The sequence below is a fragment of the Zea mays genome, chromosome 3 (assembly GCF_902167145.1).
Source record: "Zea mays cultivar B73 chromosome 3, Zm-B73-REFERENCE-NAM-5.0, whole genome shotgun sequence".
Taxonomy (NCBI): domain Eukaryota; kingdom Viridiplantae; phylum Streptophyta; class Magnoliopsida; order Poales; family Poaceae; genus Zea; species Zea mays.
In genome coordinates, this window is record NC_050098.1 from 200,737,825 (window position 1) to 200,757,245 (window position 19,421).

At 45.1% G+C, this 19,421-nt stretch overlaps 3 protein-coding genes and 1 pseudogene across 10 annotated transcripts; 2 read left to right on the forward strand and 2 right to left on the reverse strand.

Annotated features, from left to right (window-relative positions):
- Nucleotides 1–203: 203 nt before the first annotated feature.
- LOC109945320 (60S ribosomal protein L12-like) lies at nt 204–521 on the forward strand (annotated as a pseudogene).
- A 4,458-nt stretch (nt 522–4,979) lies between these two features.
- On the forward strand, nt 4,980–14,693 carry LOC100283081 (cupin, RmlC-type). 8 transcript variants are annotated; one of them, XM_008674675.3, is made up of 6 exons: nt 4,980–5,564; nt 8,969–9,146; nt 9,946–10,109; nt 10,239–10,389; nt 13,774–13,974; nt 14,061–14,693. In XM_008674675.3, exons 2-6 carry the CDS (start codon nt 9,047–9,049, stop codon nt 14,183–14,185), a joined length of 741 nt encoding a protein of 246 aa, XP_008672897.1. In that variant the 5' UTR covers nt 4,980–5,564; nt 8,969–9,046; the 3' UTR covers nt 14,186–14,693. The 8 variants fall into 8 exon arrangements, with proteins under 8 accessions (XP_008672897.1, XP_008672898.1, XP_020405327.1 ...); XM_008674676.4 differs by having other exon boundaries at nt 8,907–9,146; nt 13,846–13,974; nt 14,061–14,689; XM_020549738.2 differs by having other exon boundaries at nt 4,980–5,314; nt 8,907–9,146; nt 14,061–14,689.
- Nucleotides 6,012–8,897, reverse strand: LOC103651186 (mucin-5AC-like). The gene has a single exon (XM_008676802.2). The coding sequence runs from the start codon at nt 8,372–8,374 to the stop codon at nt 7,151–7,153; it is 1,224 nt and encodes a 407-aa protein (XP_008675024.1). The 5' UTR covers nt 8,375–8,897; the 3' UTR covers nt 6,012–7,150.
- Nucleotides 14,694–14,880: 187 nt separating the features above from the next.
- LOC100382034 (beta-galactosidase) lies at nt 14,881–19,092 on the reverse strand. The gene is made up of 16 exons (NM_001174799.1): nt 18,890–19,092; nt 18,626–18,721; nt 18,391–18,503; nt 18,224–18,290; nt 18,037–18,129; nt 17,788–17,940; nt 17,592–17,680; nt 17,403–17,508; nt 17,209–17,296; nt 17,010–17,128; nt 16,751–16,912; nt 16,441–16,637; nt 16,273–16,361; nt 16,084–16,193; nt 15,886–15,999; nt 14,881–15,794 (listed from the first exon to the last, which is right to left on the reverse strand). Exons 1-16 carry the CDS (start codon nt 19,043–19,045, stop codon nt 15,078–15,080), a joined length of 2,469 nt encoding a protein of 822 aa, NP_001168270.1. The 5' UTR covers nt 19,046–19,092; the 3' UTR covers nt 14,881–15,077.
- Nucleotides 19,093–19,421: the final 329 nt, after the last annotated feature.

A 19,421-nucleotide genomic window follows, 5' to 3' on the forward strand; every position in this document is an offset into this window, starting at 1 on the left:
CCCCCTATTTCCCATGGACATGATCGCCACGCTGGTGCAACCACCACTGTCGTACTCCCATATGCTTAGAAAGCTCGTCCTCCCATCCTATTTGACACCCCTCTCCCACTCCTCCATCGTATCCTCCCTCATTGTCTTGCGATGCCGCCACCAGTCCTCACCCTTTCCCAAACCCTACCCATCTCCCTGTCGTCGCCGAAGCCATGTAACCCAAGCTCGACCTGTTGCAGGTGGTGGAGGTTTTCGCCCGCATGACAGGCGACAACGTCGGTGTGACATCGTCTCTAGCGCCCAAAATCGGTTCGCTCTACCTCTCTTCGTAGAAGATCAATGAAGACATCACAAGGAGATGAGATCGCTAAGACCATGAAGACCATGTCCATGGCCAAGGAGATGTCCGACGGTTAAGGAGATCCTTGGCACCTGCGTAAACATTGGATGCACTATCGACGTCAAGGACCCCAAGGACTTGCAATAGTAGATTGATGATAGAGAAAGAGGTCGAGATCCCATCCGCTTAAAGGTGAAATTAATCCATCCTCTATTATTACTATTGGTATGGTTTGGTTTGTTGATGCTTGCATCGCAGTAATGTAGACTAAGATGGTGCTAGTGTTATTGATGTGTTTGGTGCACGTCATGGGAAGTTGAATGTGACTATACGTTGATGTGTGCTTAGCCTCTGTAGTTGTGTCAACCAATGCTAGAAAGTTTACGAGGGTTTGCTTTGCTATGCCACAATTGTTTTGTTATTTATAAGCTCCTAATTTCGAGTTTCCAAACACCTTTTTATATACCATGTCGAGTCATGATCTAGCACTATTTATTCTAATTGTTTGCTTCATTGAGGCCGAGATATTCAGATAATTATTCAATGATCAAAACATTATGGTTCATTATGTTGGTCAATGGTGGAATTTAATGGTTTTGTGCTTGGCCTCTTGACATAGTGTGTGTCTCTTCCTCGTGGATGGTGGTACTCAAAGGGGATTAGGCTTTGAGCCATTTCTTTATTGATTTTGGTGTTTGATGACCATAATAACATTATAGACTAACTAGCTTGCTAAGTGAATAGATGCAGGTTAATAAGAATGAAATTGAAGAATTGAATGTAACCAATAGCTCAAAGCCCAGCGAGAAAGAGCTATTTTGAAAAAGATGAACTATGAGTAGTTCAACCATTTGGATAAGTTCTAAATAGCCCTAGAAGCATATTTTTAGCATATTAGAGAGGTTGGAAAGTTCAAACTTTGAATTGGTGCTTTAGAGTTGAGTTTGAGCTAGAGTGAGTAATTGAGTTGGATTGATAAAAACGTGAAAGCATATGGCTTAGACCAGTTAGATTGACTCTAAATATGTTTGTCTAAGTCATAGAAGTACTTAAGAAGAGAACCAAACCAAAACAAAAAGGGAATAGTCCCAAAAGAACTTAAGAGTACACAAATAGCAGGGAGGGCAAGGTCGACACGTCGAAAGGGATGTAGGACCCCACACCACAACATGTAAGGCCAAGGTCCGCATGTCGCACCCGTAGATAGAGGGTTGTGCATCTGTTGTACACACACATGTTGTACTACCCAATTTATTTATTGAATTATATTGTTATGGTGTTGTGCTAATGCTTTGCATTTAGAAAAACACATATGTTATCTTGACTTGGTTAGGTCTAGAGATATTTTGTCGGTTAGTTCGGCTGATTGTTAAAAATCGAGTTGTATGATAAAAGCATCTCTTTACACTGTTCCGGACTCATTCCGAAAAGCCACGCATTGGCACGCACAATTGATTTGTATAAATACAAGACCTTACCCTTTATATTATTTATAGTTACTGTGAATGAAGTTTTTCGTAGAACAATATCCTCCAACAAGTTCTTTAGTCATATTCCTTTTAGATTTGTAGCTACCTAAAATATGGATGGTAAATTAGCCCTCTAATATGCATATAAATACTCCCCCATCCCATTGATTAAGGTGTGCACATATTTGGAAAATCTTAAATCGTTGACTAAGGCTGACTCTAGCTCTCCTATGTGGATGTGCAGTATGCGAAGTTCGCGGATGCATGCGACTGTGCAAAAAAAAATAGAGCGTTCATAAGTATGTGCATCATCACTACATAGAAGAGAGAAACACATATATACACGTCTGAGTGCTCATTTTATGTGTTCTCGTTCACAATCTGCTGGAAGCATGAACACTTGAATACGATTGTGCATCCACAATCGGGTACACGAACTGCTAGGTATAGCGTAACATTTAGTCAAAAATACATTTTAGTGTATGCATGCTATATATTTGGATTCATACACAAAAGTAACTTAAGAAAACATCATTTTTGTATTTGTTGATGTGAATGTTCAAAAAATTTCTTTAAAGACCATGCCAAAAAAATTATATGCCCTAATCAATGAGATAATGATAGTATAAAAAAATGGATATTGAACCGAGTCAATTTTTTTTTATACAAATAGATATCCAAACGATGATTTCGAGAGTGAGCTTTAGAAAAAAAATAGAAGCGCTCTAGCAAAATTTGCTATCTCATTATCTCTGAGAAAAATACGTATTTAAATAATCACCAAACAGATTATACATGAGCTTATAACGTATAGACATGTTTGGTATTTGACCCTTAGGACACCAACTAATATACTGTCAAATACGTGCACGTGGTACTAATAGACTATTAAAAAATACCACTAGATTCATCAGCTTCAAAAAAATACCAAACATATTTTGAATACATTCACTGTTGTAAACTTAAAAAAAGTATAATGGATGGTGAAAGTCTATAAGTTACTTTATTGCAAGATAAACCTTTAGTATAGAAATTTATTATTTTAAAGATAAGGAGAGTATGGTATAATTAATATATTAATGTTTATTCTGCATCATAAACATAAAAAATCATTCTTCTAAAGATAAAGAGAGTATGGTATAATTAACATAATAATATCTATTTTATATCATAAATACTAGTATCGTTTTCTATATATGTGACTAGAGTCAGAACCGTTTCACTTCTTTAAATATAAGATAAACACATTATTAGCCTATCCCAGTAATTTACTTGTTCTTATTTTAAATTTTAAACTTTACTATAAATAATACAAATATAGTATAAGATAGTATTTTTTATGACTATATTCACGATGTGCTAGCCATAATATTACGATGGAGCTAGTATTCCTGTTGACCGTAAATGCACCAGTGCATCATCCCGATTCGACGAACCGACCCGATGTGCCATGCCAATTGCCAATGCCACGAATGCAGGGTGTTGCCGCTTGGGGCCGAGCGCGCATTTCCCAAGTCCCGCGACCCAATTCAACGAACGAAGCGCGTCCGTTCCTTTCCCTCGATTCTCGATCCCACCTCCTGTCTGTCCTGACCGGCTGACCCCCGACCCCCGGTGACCCAACCACCCCGGTCGCCACCCGAATCCGATGCGGGGACTACACGACGCAGCGCTGCTCGCCGTCCGTTTCCGGCGCGCGGACACCTGTTCGTCTGCGCCCTTCTGCTAGTGCTGCATGTAAAAGCCTATTCTAGCTCGGCATCGTACAGTGCGCTCCACTGAAACCGCCGTCCTATACCGGCCTCAATGCAATGGGTGTGCCGGTGTGGTCCGGCGCCGTACGGTAACGGGAAGGGCGAGGCTAGAGATGGCAACGGGGAATTCCCCGTCGGGTTTTGGCTCCCCATCCCCGTCCCCGCGACGAAAAAACTTCCCCGTGGGGATCCCCACGAACGCTTGCGGGGGACATTTCTTCCCCATCCCCGTTACCCGCGGGGATAAATCCCCATCGGGGATCCCCGTCCCCGCATAAATTATAATTAGATCGTACTTCATTTGTTATTAATGTAAAACATTTTCACTTATACACATTGTTAGATGTAAAAATCATTATGTGTACATTAAAATGAACGTATTTGTACAACTAGTGATCTCTTGGCAAGATAATTATTTATTTTTTATCATTAACTATTATATGAAAACATCGTCACATGTAAGTTTAACGGGTCCCCGCGGGGAACGGGGATGGGGAATGCTTCCCCATCCCCATCCCCGTTTACCCGTCGGGGGAGAAAATTTCCCCGTTTACATCCCCGTGGGGGAAGAAATTTTCCCATCCCCGTTCCCTAATAGAGGAATTCCCCGCGGGGAATCGAGGATCGGGTCCCCATTGCCATCTCTAGGCGAGGCCGATGACTCGTTTTCGTGGGGAGACAGCCGAAACAGACGTGCGGAGAACGAGGCCCGCTCCCGCTGGCTAGGTAGGCGGCAGCCGGCAGGTCGCGCGCTGCTGGGTGCGGTGGCGCGACGAATGCGTTCCAATTGTAAAATGAGCACGGGCGGGTTGTTTTTGTAGTCTTCCCCCAGAGAACAGAACATCGATAGTCTTTGGTTTGGACACATGCATCCCGTGACATGCTGGTCCCACATGTCATAGACTGATTGGCGGTATGGGTGCCACGCCGTACATTTTGTGTCTGCTCGCCTCTCATTGCTGCACAGCGCGAGTGGCTGCAGGCTGCAGCCCTTAGCTGCAAGATTTTACTGCGCCAGGAAGCGGCTGGTCCCACCCGCTGCGCCACTGCGGCCTGCGGGCTCACCGCTCACGTGCCGCAGCCCGCAGCCGCCCTGCCCCGCGTGCGTGCACGGTTCACCCACACTACTCACTACCCCTTCAGCGTACGCGAGGGCCAGGACACGAACAGCGGCTCCTCGCTCCTGAACCTGGTCCGTGCACCACCTCGCAGAATGTCCTGACCAGCACCCTCCCAGACGACCAGCACCTCGCCTACGGAGGACCGCGTGGCCCGCGCCCGGGGTCCGCATGTGATGTCATGTCACCGGCTTGGGCATCGCATGTCGACGGCTAGTACATGGCACTTGGCCTCCGCGACCACGCTGCTGGGCGCGGGGTCCACAGCCCATCACCTAGTACACTCTCCACTCCGTCTCATAAAAAAGATGACGCGCAGCAGCAGAAATTGCTTACAGAAGAGAAATGACCCGTTTCGAGCCAAGGCATCCTCGCGTCTCGCTCTCACCCCTCCTCGGCGCCTCCCCGACCACAGTGTAAAGCCCCTGTCCCTTCCTCCCCGACTCGCCCCTCATGGCGAGGAGGCGCTGCTGATGCCTCGCGGCGTCGGATCGGACGCGGCGGCCACGACACCTAGCCGCTTGCGGTGGCGCTCGCCTACGCGCCCAATCCGCCGACGCTGCTCCTCGGATCCCCCGAGAGATTCAGGCCCCGTCTCGCCTCGTCCTGCCTAGTGCCTAGGTGAGGCTCTGGCCTCCAAAGGTGCGTGGGTGGGATCTGCTGCCTCGGTTTGCGTTATTCCCAAGTGCCCTGCCCATACTCCAACAGCGGTCCAGTCGACTTCCCCAAGTGCTCGACCCCTACAAGGCAGCGCGCGTGCGTCACCTCAACCCCTTGCATGCGCTGGCGCTAACCCTATCTAGGAGACGGAGCGGCGGGCCAGCGGCTACGCGGGCAAAGAGAGGACGAGAGCGTGCAAGAAGAGAAGGCCCGTGTCAGGCGGCGGCTATAGGTATTGGCCTCCCCTGTTCCTCTCCTTGACGTGTCCTTAGATTTGGAGATTGTTCGACAAGGGATTGTGTTTTTGAATTAGAGTATTAGATTAGACTGACGAAGGATGAACGGTTTGTGCGAATAACGAGATCAAACCTTTCGAAATTATGACAGCATTTTTTTGTTCTTCCAGTTCCACTCAATTAATATCATTTGATGCTTATTAGGTCTGAAAACATTGTACTACAGTTTGGCCAGGTTGCCCAGTTATTATAATCAAAATGCAGTGAACGTGTGGTAGTGGATTTTTTTGACATTGATACACTGAATTTGTGTAACAATTGGGAACTCAGTAACTCACTAGTTTTGGGGGTGTGGTCGCTTTGGTCTAATGTGGTCCTGTTGGTATGTCTGATGTTTGATACTTTAATTAAACGCCAGACATGCATGCGACAATAATCTTTGTAATGGTATTTGATCGGAGGTAGAAGTGATGTGATTAATGTTGATGTTTGTGGTGGTGATTGTGTCCTGTGGCCTTGAGATCAATCTTGGTGGGACATTTTAAATGAATGATTGTGCCTTGGCTTATGTGGCAATCAGATGGGGAGCAGTTGTTAACCCATATGTTCATGGAATATCATGTTTCATATATTTTTCTACATGAGGTCTTTTTTCCCCTCATGTATTGTTGTTTGAGATATCAGTAGTTTTATTTTTTGAGCTAGTTTATGTGTTTACAAATTACAATCTGTAGTGATTATGTTTTTTACTGGTGGACTTAGATTAGCATTTTGCATAGGCAGTCATCTGTTAGGGTAAATGTGCTCGATGGCTTTAGCTTTTCGGTATGTCCTCCAAAGGGGAGGATGTCATCAAATTGTAGAGCAACCAAATCTCTGTGTTGCCTACTCTGTTGTAGAATTGAATACATAGCAGCTTCTATTAAGAGTGAATCACATCATAATTTTGTAACTCACCTGATCTTGATGTGTGGTTGTTATGTTTTTACAGTGTATTTAATCTTCATCCATGTTAATATGAAGTCTGCATTTGTTATACTATTCTCAAACTACTCCATCCGTTCCAAATTGTAAGATGTTTTGACTTTTCTAGATTCATAGGTTTTTCTATGCACCTGGACATATAGTTGCTAGGGATCAGGATCTGGTGGGTTGATAGGATTGCAGATCCTGCCATGGACGTGGTGCAACAAGTAAGGATGGGGCGTTGGGGAGGCCAACCACAGGGCTTTGCCCATGGCTGGCAAGAGAGAAGGGATTTCATCCTAATCTCTTGATTACCTTCAATTGATACAATCCTTCTCCTTATGTAGAGAGGGTTACTTGACCTCTAAACACTAGATCTAATCTTATCTCTAATTCTATTCTTATCCCAAACTAGCCTTATCTTTATCTAACCTACCTGTGGGGTGTACTACAATGACGTTGGCACTGTAGCAGGACCTGTTGGGCCCTGACACTACACCCCTCCTGGACAAGCAGGTCGTCCTTGAGTTGCAACCTAACGATGGTGCTAACGATGACTCTGCTAGATACAAACCTAACACCTAAAAATAAGCCTTTTATATCTCGACTTATTTTATTATTCCGATCGCGACTCTTTTTGACCCCTTGAGATGAGACGGACACCTTCCGCGCCCTGGACCTGCACATGTGCAACTACCTGGATCCCATGGACGCCATCTGGACGAAAGGGGAGCACATGGATGGCCCCTTGAAATGTGTCGCAACAATGACCAACGGAGGTACCCTCGTGGCGGCTGGTAGCGAAAAGTGGTGGCGCTAAGTAGTACGCCCTCGCCGATGACAAGGAGGGGAGCGCCTTCCCTACCGCCGCTGCCATAGAATTGGAGTTCATTGCCCGCGGGACACGCACCATGCTCGCACTTGTAGATAGCTGGTCGACGCGGTTGCTGATGGTTGTTCGACTGGGCGAGGTCGTGCCCCCGTGTGCCGAGGTCAACCGCCACCAAGGCTGCCCTGAGCGTCTGCTAGCGCACCTCCTGTAGCCGCGACGCACTAGGAGGCCACGCGCCGCAGACACCTTGCAGGCACTCGCACGCGCAATCGCCTTCCTCTCCACGAGTTGCTGCAAGGTTGTTGGGATGGCTAGGCATTGTCGCTTGAAGATGGGGCACTGTCCTTGCCGACGCGCTAGGAGGCAGCGTGCCGCCACCTGTAGCTGTGTCGTCGATGCCCGGATGCCATCCACGCCCTCGTAGAAGACGTCATCGCAGTGCTGTTGTGGCGACACAAGCATGGAGGCGGTGAGCGACGGGGTCGGTGAAGGAGACGTTGCCATCATGCATTTCGGTGCGGTCGTTGATGAGAGGGCGTACGATGGAATTGGCGATGGCGATGGCGGCATGGAGATGAGGTAATGGGGCAAGTCTCCCTGAGGGATGACTGCGCATGATGTCGCAATCTGTGTTTGCGGCAAAGACATGGTGTACTGGGGTCCCCCCATAGCCATGGTGTATGATGGAATAGGGGAAGGCGAAGGTGGCATGGGCAATAGATTAATGGGCAGGCATGATGCCGCCGGGGCGCTGGTACATGACATGGCATAATATGTCGGCGGCAGTGGATGCTGCTGCGGAGGAAGAAGGGTGGCTACCAATGTTGTCTGTATGGTTGCCACGGATCGCGTGAGCTCATGGACGACTGCTGCCAAGGACTCGAGCGTGAGGGGAGGTGGAGGTGTTGTGGATGAGGATGTGGCGGGTCTGGGCACCGACGGTGTGGAGATTGGCAGCGCGGCGGAGGAGGCTGAGGGCTGGATGGTGGTGGATGGAGGGCCTGACATATCCGATATCAGATTGTTAGGGATCGTCGTGGTGCTACAGTACTGTGGGTGCGTTCACAAGGTGGGGGCTGCGCGGGTTAGAGGGCGACGGCTAGGGTTAGGGGCGCCGGGGATACCAGCCGCAAGGATTTCCTCATGGCCGGCAAGAGAGAAGGGATTTTCTTCTAATCTCTTGCTTACCTTCAATTGATACAATCCCTCTCCTTATATAGAGGGCTACTCCCAAATTAGCCTTATCTTTATCTAACCTACCTGAGGGGAGTGTTACAGTGACGTCGGTACTGTAGAGGACCCTCTTGGGCCCTGACAATAGTATGTCTAAAGACCCGGTAAAAGCTATGAATCTACAAATGTCAAAACACCTTATAATTTGGGTTGGAGGAAGTACATTTTATGTGATTTGTATATCAATCAATCATTTATTAATTATGGCGATATCCATAGAGGTTTTTCTTTGTTTTCTTCATTGTCTTTGCTTTGATGAGACTGTTCTTGGATAATTTCATGGAATGCACTCTTGTTGTTTCGGTAGGTGCAAGGATAGGCAACAAGTGTTCAAAAACACGTCTGTGGATCAATTGACTTGTATTTCAGCCTTTCAGTTGAGGATTAAAGTGGAGGTTTAAGAAGCTTGAGAATTGGCATCATCTCAAGAATACATTGAAGTGCAAGATGCCAAAAATAAAGAGTCTATCTAATGCATGCCGAGTATCATTTTCTCCAGAAGGTCCCATATCTGAAGAGGCGCTTGAGAGAGTCCGTGCACTGTTAGGTGAGTCAAATTTGTTTATATTCTGGAATGATTGGTATTGTTTACAATTGTCTAGTTGTGTTTTTCATAGTGAGCTTGAAATCAAATATTAAATTGTTTATATTTATTTTAATCTTTATTCTGGAATGATATCTTGTTAAATTGAAAGTCAACCTGTTTGTGACCACCATGTTATATTTTTGCTGGTGATTTGTTTCTGGTGAACAAGACAATTCATGATCTTTTCTTTTATATGTTACTTCATAAACAGTGTCGTTTGCATGTTCTAGATCAGTAACTTTCAATTGCTGGCATTGGTCAATTAGTTTAATTAATTTGTTTGTTGGTGGGTCAGACTGAAATTCATGGTGATGTTCCAACCCACTGTGAATAACTGATAACACAATTGAACTTGAACTGAGTGCTGCCAGCTTTAGGTACGGGGAATTGCGTTCATAGTTTTGAATCTCTCGCCAAACAGACAATAGAGTTTTTTCAAAATATGTGGTTCAGGTGTTAATCTTTTGATGGGTTTATTTATGTTTTTCCGCTGTAAGTAGTTCTGTATACTCAGTACTAAATGTTTATTTGATATATGATAGCAACAGGAGGATTCAATACAGCTGAATTCACTCCAAAAGGAAGCAACATCTTGGTTTATTAATTTCATTAAGGTGTTTGTCTTGCATGAATGATATACAATTGTGTTCTGGCACTGCTGCGCTAAACTTTATTTCAGTTCTAACATTGAGTTCTGATTGGTTCTATGAGATAAGAACATTGGCATACTTAAAAATATGACCCCTGTTCCTTTTTGCAGATATGATAAGACCTCTAGATGTCGGCCTAGATAATGAAGCCCAAATTGCACGCAATTGGAGTAGTTCTACGCGTCCATCAAATGGGAGACGAGGACGCAATGGGGCTAACCAGTTCGCGGCTCCAATCAAATATTTGCACATTCATGAATGTGAAAGCTTCTCTGTAAGATCTCTTATTCATTCATTATTTTATTTCTATGTTTATTTGTGTGGTTTTCAGGAGGACAGATAAAGTGGTTTCTCTGTGGTATTCACTGCGTTCAGGATTTACTAAATTTATGTGATTTTGCAGATGGGTATATTTTGTATGCCACCTTCTTCAGTTATCCCACTTCATAATCATCCTGGAATGACTGTACTTAGCAAGCTTCTTTATGGACGTCTGCATGCTGAATCTTATGACTGGGTTGACATACCTGATCATCCAATTGATCAATTACAAAGTGAGTTCTGACATTTAAATTGGTTCCTTCCTTCTACATGCCATTGTTTATTATGGCATTATTTGTTTGTCAGAGAATATACTTAATGAAAATGTACTTTTGGGGGATTGGGAAAAGAACAAAAAGACATAAAACTGCAGTTTTTTTTTCTCTCGAACGCGCAGGAGAGCTGCACATCATTATATTAAGAAGAAAGAAAAGGTCCAAAATGGGCCAGTACAAAGAGAACCACCCTACGTTGGCCAAACCCGCACATTGATATGGCGTGAACACCTGGGTGATCTGAGTGGTGAGTGGAGAAGGAGGTGGGATTGGGAGAGAGATTGCAGGGGATAAGGCGAACGGGTGGGAACGTCGTCACCGGAGCTGCGCGGAGACGCAGCCACGATGACCGAAGGAGTTCCCAACCGGGTTGTACTTCTTCGATAAAAAACTAGTACAATCTACTGTCCTCTTTATAGATTAGAGGCACCCAGCTCTCAACTGACTAACAGATAAGGGATAAGCCCTTGGAAGGATAAGGATAAGCCTTTCCCTGATACTCACAACAGAAAGATAACAACTTGGGCCCAGGTCTTCCATATACGAGCTGCTGGTTCAAACTTTATTGATCCCACCTAAAATCTTTCATAGGCTGATTTAGAGGAGTAGCTGCCTGAAACGGAGGGGGACCAAATATGCTGTTCCGGGATCTCCGGGACTAGTTGAAAGCCTTGCAATACATCCCAGCACATAAAGAATTCAGAAAAATTCTGTTGGGATATGTCCCCACTGATATCATTGGCTCGCTGATTGTTGTCAAGAACATCCAGCACTTCTCTTGATAATGCTTTTAGGGACTGAGGAAAACAGGTTGGGGGCCAAATCAGCTAGAGATTTCCCCTCCAACCATCTATCATCCCAAAAGAGAGTGTCAGCCCCATTACCAAAACCACAGAACACACGGAAACAGCAAACATAGCAGCCGCGCATGGGTGAACTTGAATGTCAAGGCCTGTCCACAGACGATCTGGTAGGGTTTTCTTCAGCCACAACCACCTCATATGCAAAGACCATCCCAACATTTCCAAGCTCACGTGGCCTGCAAACGCGCTGCCATCCCACTAGACAATGCCCACCTGTCACGTCTTTCCTCCCCTTCCATAAGAAACCCCGCCTGATTTTGTCAATAGCTTTAATCACCCATTCCGGGCACTGGAGAGCAATGAGATGATAAATCGGGATAGCGGTGAGGACAGTCTAAATCAAGGTAGCCCGACCTGCCGAATGTATAAGCGCTGCCTTCCACCCGGGAAGCTGATCCACAATCTTGTCAATCAAAGGAAAGAAATCAGACTTGTTAAGCTTCCTAATCGATAGCGGTAAACCAAGATATTTGAGGGGGAACTGCACCACATTATAAGGCATAATCTGCTGCAAAGGTGATTCATTTGTTCCTAAATGCAAAGAATTGGAACTTCACTATGTCTTGTTTCTTGCACATCTATTGTGTTCATTGATCCATTTGCTGATTGGATGACATAGTGATCCAAGGATATGTCTCAAACAGATGTCAAGTGCAACTGTGTTACAAATAGCTCGTAGCATATAAATTTTATAGATGCAAAGCACTGCCCAGTACTACCTCTGTTCAAAAAAGAATGCAATTCTAGGTGTATTATTGGTTAAAGAACCTAAAGCTTGACCAAATATATGGGTAAAAATTAATGATTATGGCTTCAAATAAGTATATTATATGAAAATATGTTTCATGGCAAATCTAATGATATCCATTTAGTACGATAAGTATTAGTAAATTGTATATAGATTTGGTCAGACTTGACACTTAAACATGTCACTTTTCTTGAATTGGATTCTTTTAGGTATGGAGGGAGTACTTACCTAAATTATGAAAATAAAAATAGGTAAATAGAAACTCGCCCAACCCTTAGTATCCAAGTTTCTGGATCGATGGGATCGAGGAACGGGAACGGGAACGGGAACGTGGTACGCGGTACGCTAGATTGTTCCCACGTCCCCGGAACGGAATGAACGTTCCCGGAACGAGGAACGTAGCCAAGTTCCCAGTTCCCGCTTTCTTAGGTCCAACCAATGGAATTAGGCGGTGTTGTAAAGAAGAATTAGGCATCCAAATTTGAGCCATAGAGGACTCAGGTCCTACAGGCCCACATCACAACCTACCATCCTTGTAGGCCTAGGTTATATCATGCAGTAGAATGTCTTTTCAGCATTTCATGTTTACAGTGCGTAACCGTGAAATCCACCACCCCCTCAAACGCTTACCCCTGCGCCCTGCCACGTCCCACACGCCCTCCCGACCAGTCCACTGTCTCCCTGCTAGGGGTGCAGGAATGGAGAAAGTGTACCCTTGTGGTTGAACGGGTGATGCATGGGGTGAAATATAAGAATAAGAAGTATTTTGGTATTTTATTGTTGTTTCAATCCTTTTTTTATTCTTTTTGTTTAATCTCCCAGCCACTAACAGTACCCCAAAGTAGGGGTAAACGGCAGATTCAAAACGAAAACACGAGCTTAGCATCACAAAGTTAAAAAAGAGGGGCAAATCATCATTAGCCTGTACAACAGGGGTAGAAACACCAAATTCTCAAACTTAATTAGGCCTTGTTCGGTTAATCCCGTTACCCATGGATTGGATGAGATTGGAAAAAATTAATAAAGAGTTTGACTTACTTGTGATTTAATCCCACCCAATCCCACTCAATCCACATGGATTGAGAGCTAACCGAACAAGCCCTTAGCCGAATTCTCCTGTATTTTCAGTATTGGCCTTGGTTCCATGTGCACTAGAATATTCTGAATTGCTCAAAACTGTATCATTAATCAAAACCTAGTCTGGTGGACTGCTCATTTGCACTCTGCCAATGTGCAGTCATTAAGAATGTCCTGCCCTAGTGCAGTGGTGAGGGCTGTCTCTCTGAATCCTCAGGTCGCGGTTCGAATCAGTCTATCTACATTTATGGGGAAAAGCTTGCCTCTATTTATCTCTTCCATAGACCCCCCCCCCCCTGCGAACCTCGGGTACTGGGTCTGTTTTATTCCTTGTTAGTCGATACTGGCACCTTTGAGTTTCTCGTGTGGTTAGCCTGGTCAATTGTATGAGCTGATTAGTGCTGAGTTTAGAGCTAAACAAGTAGAGGTACATTCCACATGGTAGACATGTTTTATATTCTTCTGTTGTATGGAAAACTGTATTTTCTGGCATTTGTTTAATTAGTGCTGGATGGGCTATAGTCTATAGATATGGTTATTTATCACAAAGGTTCTATTTGTTTCTGTTGTCTAACCATGCACATGACCTTTACAAATATAGTACTCTGTACTACTTGTCCCATGATGTAATGGCTTACCCATTGCAATTTGCAGCAAGGCCAGCCAAGCTTGTTAAAGATTGTGAAATGACTGCTCCAGAGACAACTATTCTTTACCCTAATGCAGGTGGTAACATCCACACTTTCAGAGCCATTACACCTTGTGCTCTCTTTGACGTTCTTTCTCCACCATACTCCGCTGAGGATGGGCGACACTGTTCATACTTCCGAAAGTCTCAGATGAATCAGCCACCTGGTAAGTGGAGATCTTGAAACATAAGTTTAAACTTACAGATGTTTCTGCCGAGCTTTCTAACTTAGGTTAAAATTTCTGCCTACCAGTTGTTTTGCCTGCTGAGATAGATAGCTCTCAGGTAGTTTGGTTGGAGGAGTTGGAGGACCATCAGCCCCCAGAAGGCTTTGTTGTTGCAAGAGGTCTGTATAAAGGCCCTGTAATTAGGAGATAATTTGCTTTGGAGCGCAGAATCAACCAAGCTGCAAATCAGCTGAAAGACGATGCAGGCTTGTAGTGCCTAGTGCAAGCATCGTCAGGTCATGTGCAGCCTACGGTTTATTTGTACATCTCAAAGTGATCTTTGATAATTTAACAGCAGTTTTACAGAACAGGAACGGATGTTTTTTGTTTGGCTGCCATTTTAACTTTGTCCCACTGCTGGAGTATCTCTGACCTAGTTATGGAGCTCTTATCAGATCAAGACCATGGTACTTTTGATGTACCAGCATAGCTATTGTCATGATGTACCAGGGAAGATCAAGACAAGTGTTTCCATTTGGTGATTTCAGAAAGAATTTGGTGTGGGGCTACCATTTTGTCTGTGTAATAGCAGCATTACTATTTTGGAGCAAGACTGTAAATTACGGGAGAGGAACTATAATAATATCATTAGGTTTATCATGAAATATATTTTCATGGTGTATCTATTTAGGCCTTGTTTGGAAGGAGATCTTTTTCTGCATTATTGTCACTGTGTTCCAAATAGGCCGTTAAAGTTTGGTGGTGACCTAGATTGCTGTTAGTCTGGTGGGGACCTAGAAATGAAAGCGAGTACAGAAGTCCCTCGCTGCCTTAGCGAATCCTGGTGTTGTGATAAGTCGCGCGGTAAAGTCCTTTTTCATCTCAGAAACCATATAGGCACGTTTTCATCTCAGAAAACATAAGGGTACTTAGGTTTTTTTATTCAACTAATCTTGAGGAACGAAATGTGAGGACTACATTAAGTGTCCAAACCAAACCATGCATCATCTGATCTAGCTAAGATAAAACTATCCTGATCTAGCTAAGATAAAACTCTCCTTGATCTAGCTAAGATAAAACTCTCCTTGATCTAGCCTGGGTCGCTATGAGCAGGTGGCCTGAACGGTGAGCGCGCCGGATTGGCACCCTGCGCCGGCAAACGCGGCCGTGTACTTGACCGTGCACGACTCCCTGCCGACGCACGCGTCCGTGAACGCCTTGAGCGCGGCCTTGGACTCGCAGCCTCCCTTGTAGGCGCCGCAGCTGCCCCTGGCGACGCCGAAGCTGGCCACGTCGACGCTGGCGACGACGCGGCCGTGGCCGCCGCATGACAGCGTGACGTCGTCGCCGAGCTCGACGGCCGCCACGCACACGGGGCCCACGGCGACGGTGTGGAACGCGGCGCGTGTCGGGTCGCCGCCGGCCTCCTCGAAGAGGATGAGCGTGTTGGGCTCGCCGGCGCGGAGGAAGGAGCGCGGCACGTGGTAGAAGCGCTGCGCTGGCTCGCCGCAACCCGTGAGGCAGCGGATGCCATCGCCCTCCGCTATGAACTTTCCCCGGTAGTCGCAGACGTGGCAACCGGGCATCTCCGCCGCGGTGTAGGACGGCCAGTAGCGTCCAAGGCTGTTGCCGTTCACCCACGCCACGCCCTTGTTCAGGCCCAGCAGGTCCACCACGACGGCCTCCTCGCCGGCGGGAGCTTCAAAGGTGGTCTTGTACCACGTGAAGGGCCGGTTGACGGGGATGGTACCGTTGTGGCTCTGCCACTTGTAGCCGGGCTTGTCGAGGTGGATTTGCCTGAGCTCACCGGCCAACCCAGACTGCATGCAAACATCAAAGTCATGACCTGTTCATTCATCCAGGAGGATCGGAACTGAAAACAAGACGATCAAAGACTGCACGACGTTGTACCTTGTAAGACCAAGAGCTTTTGGTAAGATCAATGGCGGTGCCGTTTGTCCCGACAAGCTTAACCGGCCCACCGGCGATGCCCGCTGGCACAAGCTCAAACGAAGGTCCATAGTTCTGTTTGTTTTTAACCACAAAAGTAATAAGCATACATGGTGAACAACGAAGGTACAAACTGATCGATGCTAGCGCAGGATGTACCTTGAGTCCGACTGTGCCGCTGAGGAGAGAAACGTAGTTCTTTCCGGAGTGGAGCTTCACCGGAGACTGGAGCTGGAAGACGAACGCTCCATCGGCCGAGTGGTTTTGCCCTGTCAAATCAAATAAATAACATTAGCACTTACAAGAGGAGAAAGCCCTCGGTGTTGTCGTACTGGTGGTGCTACTCACCAACAAGCCTTCCGTTTACAAAAGCGTACATCTCATGGCCACTTGTGTTCACGTACAGCGTGTAACTTCCCTCTCCCTTATGCTCAAGGCTGTAAAATTTGATTTGCATCAGCGTTTACAATGCAAATAGTATATTATTATTTGGGGAAAAAAATGCAATACTTGTACCTTGTCCTATACCACAAGTAGTCGCTCTGATCAGTGGATGTTGCGATCTGCTCCAAGAGTTGTGACTGTCTGAAGCTGCCACGGTGGTCTGTCATGAAGGGCTTGAGGTTCTCGGGCATCCACGACCATCGCATGGTCTCCGGTTCCTTCTCCACCGAGTTGGCCTTCTTCACCATTACCGATGTTTGCGTCTTGATCTAATTATGCCATTCAATTCAATGCAAACTCAAATCGATCAGTAAGTGATCTAATGTAAACCCAAATCGATCAGTAAGTATTGCGTATATAAACAAACAGAAAGGAAAAGAACCTTTGCAGTGTTGTAGGCAACAGTCTTGCAGTTGGGCAAGATGCTGACGGACCATGCCGGAACGAGGTGAGTTTCGCCGCCGAGGGTCACCTTCATATCCCTGTCGACGAACTGGTTGTTGATGAAGCAAACTGAAGAACCACCATACATGTACTTGGTTACCTAAACCATATTGTCATGAACAACATTTTTAGTTACCAAGACAAAAAAAAAAAGAAAAGAAAAGAAAAGACAATCGTCAGTTGTGAAAGCTACGTACAGTGACATTCTTGCCATAACTTGTGTCATTGTACTTCCCATGGACAAGGATTTTCTCCATGGACCTGATCAGGTCGTGGAGATCTTTCAGGTGCCCGTATTTGGGCTGCCTAATGTTACCTAATACATGCACAAAAAATTAATCTAACATAGGAGCAATACTTTGTACTATATGTATGTATATAGCTAGACAAACCTACCATACTCATCCAAAGGTGCATCGTAATCATAGCTGGTTGTGATGTACGGGCCACCAGAAGTGCGTCCGAAATTGGTTCCTCCATGGTACTATTATATGAATTCAGGTGACGAAAACCATGCATATAAGGTTACAATTACAATTAAGATAATTGTGCAATTCATGGTAAGAACAACTAGAAGAAAAAACTATCACCATGTAGTAGTTATGGACCGATCCACGCTTCTGGAAGAACATGGCAACCGCGAAAGCAATGTCCTCAGCGGATCTATGGAAATCCGGCTTATCCCAGGCTTTGAACCTATTATAAATTATTTATTTATTTTACAATAATACTGTTCCAAGATAATGGAAAACTTATAAAAAAATAGAAACTGAAGTTACCAGCCAGTCCAGTTTTCTGTCCATATCTTGGGAATGCCGGTCCTATTCGGGAACCAATCGTGGCAATAGAAACCATTGCAGGTGTTGATCTAGTAAGAATCATACACATTAGATAAGTCTGTATTAAACCATTTGATCACCATAATTAAACTATAGTCGGAGAGGAGGAGGAGGAAGAAGTCATCATTATACTTACGACGTTGTGTGGCACATCGTTATCCTGCTGGCACATGATCCACGGGACACCGACCTCTTGCTTATTCGCCATGTCCGCGCACCAGTGGATGTATTGCGAGGCAGACTGGTTGTTCTTGAGTTGTCCCATGATGTTTCCATACTCGTTCTCGATCTAGATGATTTGGCATGCAGATTAGTACTTATTGCATTGTTTTATTAGTCACAATACAAGAGTGAGACGACGATAAATAATTATATGTATACACACCTGAGCAAGGATGATTGGGCCTCCCTGTCCTGCGAACATGTTGACGTCCTTCATCTTATTGACGATGAGGGTGGTGAAGGTCTCCATCTCGCGCTGCGGCCATGTCGAAATAGAAACGTAAAAAAAGGATTTATCTAATGCTTGATTGAGATACTAGATGTATATGTATTTTATTAGTTAGTTATACCTCAAAGGGGGCATTGTGCAACCTGAACTGCATTCCAGGAATGTCGCGCAGCCATGCAGGAAGGCCCCTACAACAGCAAAGGGAGGGAGAGAGATCAGAGATTAATTAAAACAGGGGAAATAAAATAGATGCTACACTACACTATTAATTTGTCGAGAGAATCGCACCCGTAATTCCATTCCCCACAGATGTAGGGACCAATGCGAAGAATAGCATGCATTCCAGCGTTCTGGATCTCCTTGAAGAACCTGATGATGTCGTAGCTTCCCTCGAAATTATACTGCACAGTAGTTAAAAGAAAATCACTCGACTCAGTAGATCAGTTATGATCACTCTCGTATTTATTTTCTTTAATGTAAGCCGTGCACCATAATGCGATTATTTATACGTAAATGGATTTACCTGACGGCGGCGTGGCTCGTGGCCATTCCAGAAGACGTATGTTTCGATGGTGTTGAGGCCGCCTTCTTTAGCTTTGTTGATGAGATCAGGCCACATCTGTGATGCATATCAATCAGATGTTAATTAATAAAATAATCAATAAAGAAATCACATCCAGCAATGAAAGATTCGATATTATGCTAAAAAAAATCATACATGCATGTGTGATCTAATAACCAGTGACGTGCTAAAAAAATCATACACATGCGTGTGTGGTCGTCTAACCTGTGGCGTGCTCCTGGGGTAATGAATAGACCCTGATAGAATAATACGGCGCTGACCATCGATGACGAGTGCACGGTCGTTGTAGGTGACCGTGGTGGCGCTCGCGACCTGAGTGACGGCGACGAGCGCGAGCAACAGGAACTGCAGCGCCGTCATCGTGGAAACGGTGGTGGTAGCTAGCCAACAGAGAGGAGTGGAACGCGAGAGAAAATAAGATAGAGTTTAGCTACGGGAGGATCTCTATTTATATAGATATATAATGCTTATCTAGTACCAACCGTATCCTCTTTTTTCGAATGTACTCTCTCTATCCCATGAAACAAGGCGCATAAGACGTGTTTATCGTCATCTGTGTTTGCATGGCCAGATATATAGGCGCCAAGCTTCCTGACGGAACAAATATATCAAAATTCTGTTATTAGCACTATAAATATTCATCCATCCAGTAGCAATCCAAATCGTTCGCCGATTCTTTATTAAATATGTTGAGATCAACGATGCTACGAATATTGAGGAAAAGCAAGGATGCCAC

Coding starts and splice junctions, on each gene's coding strand:
- LOC103651186 (XM_008676802.2), bottom strand. CDS start 8,374: ATGTCAGGCCCTCCATCCACCACCATCCAGCCCTCAGCCTCCTCCGCC.
- LOC100283081 (XM_008674675.3), top strand. CDS start 9,047: ATGCCAAAAATAAAGAGTCTATCTAATGCATGCCGAGTATCATTTTCT. Junction 10,110..10,238: donor ATGAATGTGAAAGCTTCTCT/GTAAGATCTCTT, acceptor GTGATTTTGCAG/ATGGGTATATTTTGTATGCC. Junction 13,975..14,060: donor TCAGATGAATCAGCCACCTG/GTAAGTGGAGAT, acceptor TCTGCCTACCAG/TTGTTTTGCCTGCTGAGATA.
- LOC100382034 (NM_001174799.1), bottom strand. CDS start 19,045: ATGACGGCGCTGCAGTTCCTGTTGCTCGCGCTCGTCGCCGTCACTCAG. Junction 16,638..16,750: donor TTGCCTACAACACTGCAAAG/GTTCTTTTCCTT, acceptor TGGCATAATTAG/ATCAAGACGCAAACATCGGT. Junction 16,000..16,083: donor GCGGCACAGTCGGACTCAAG/GTACATCCTGCG, acceptor AAAAACAAACAG/AACTATGGACCTTCGTTTGA.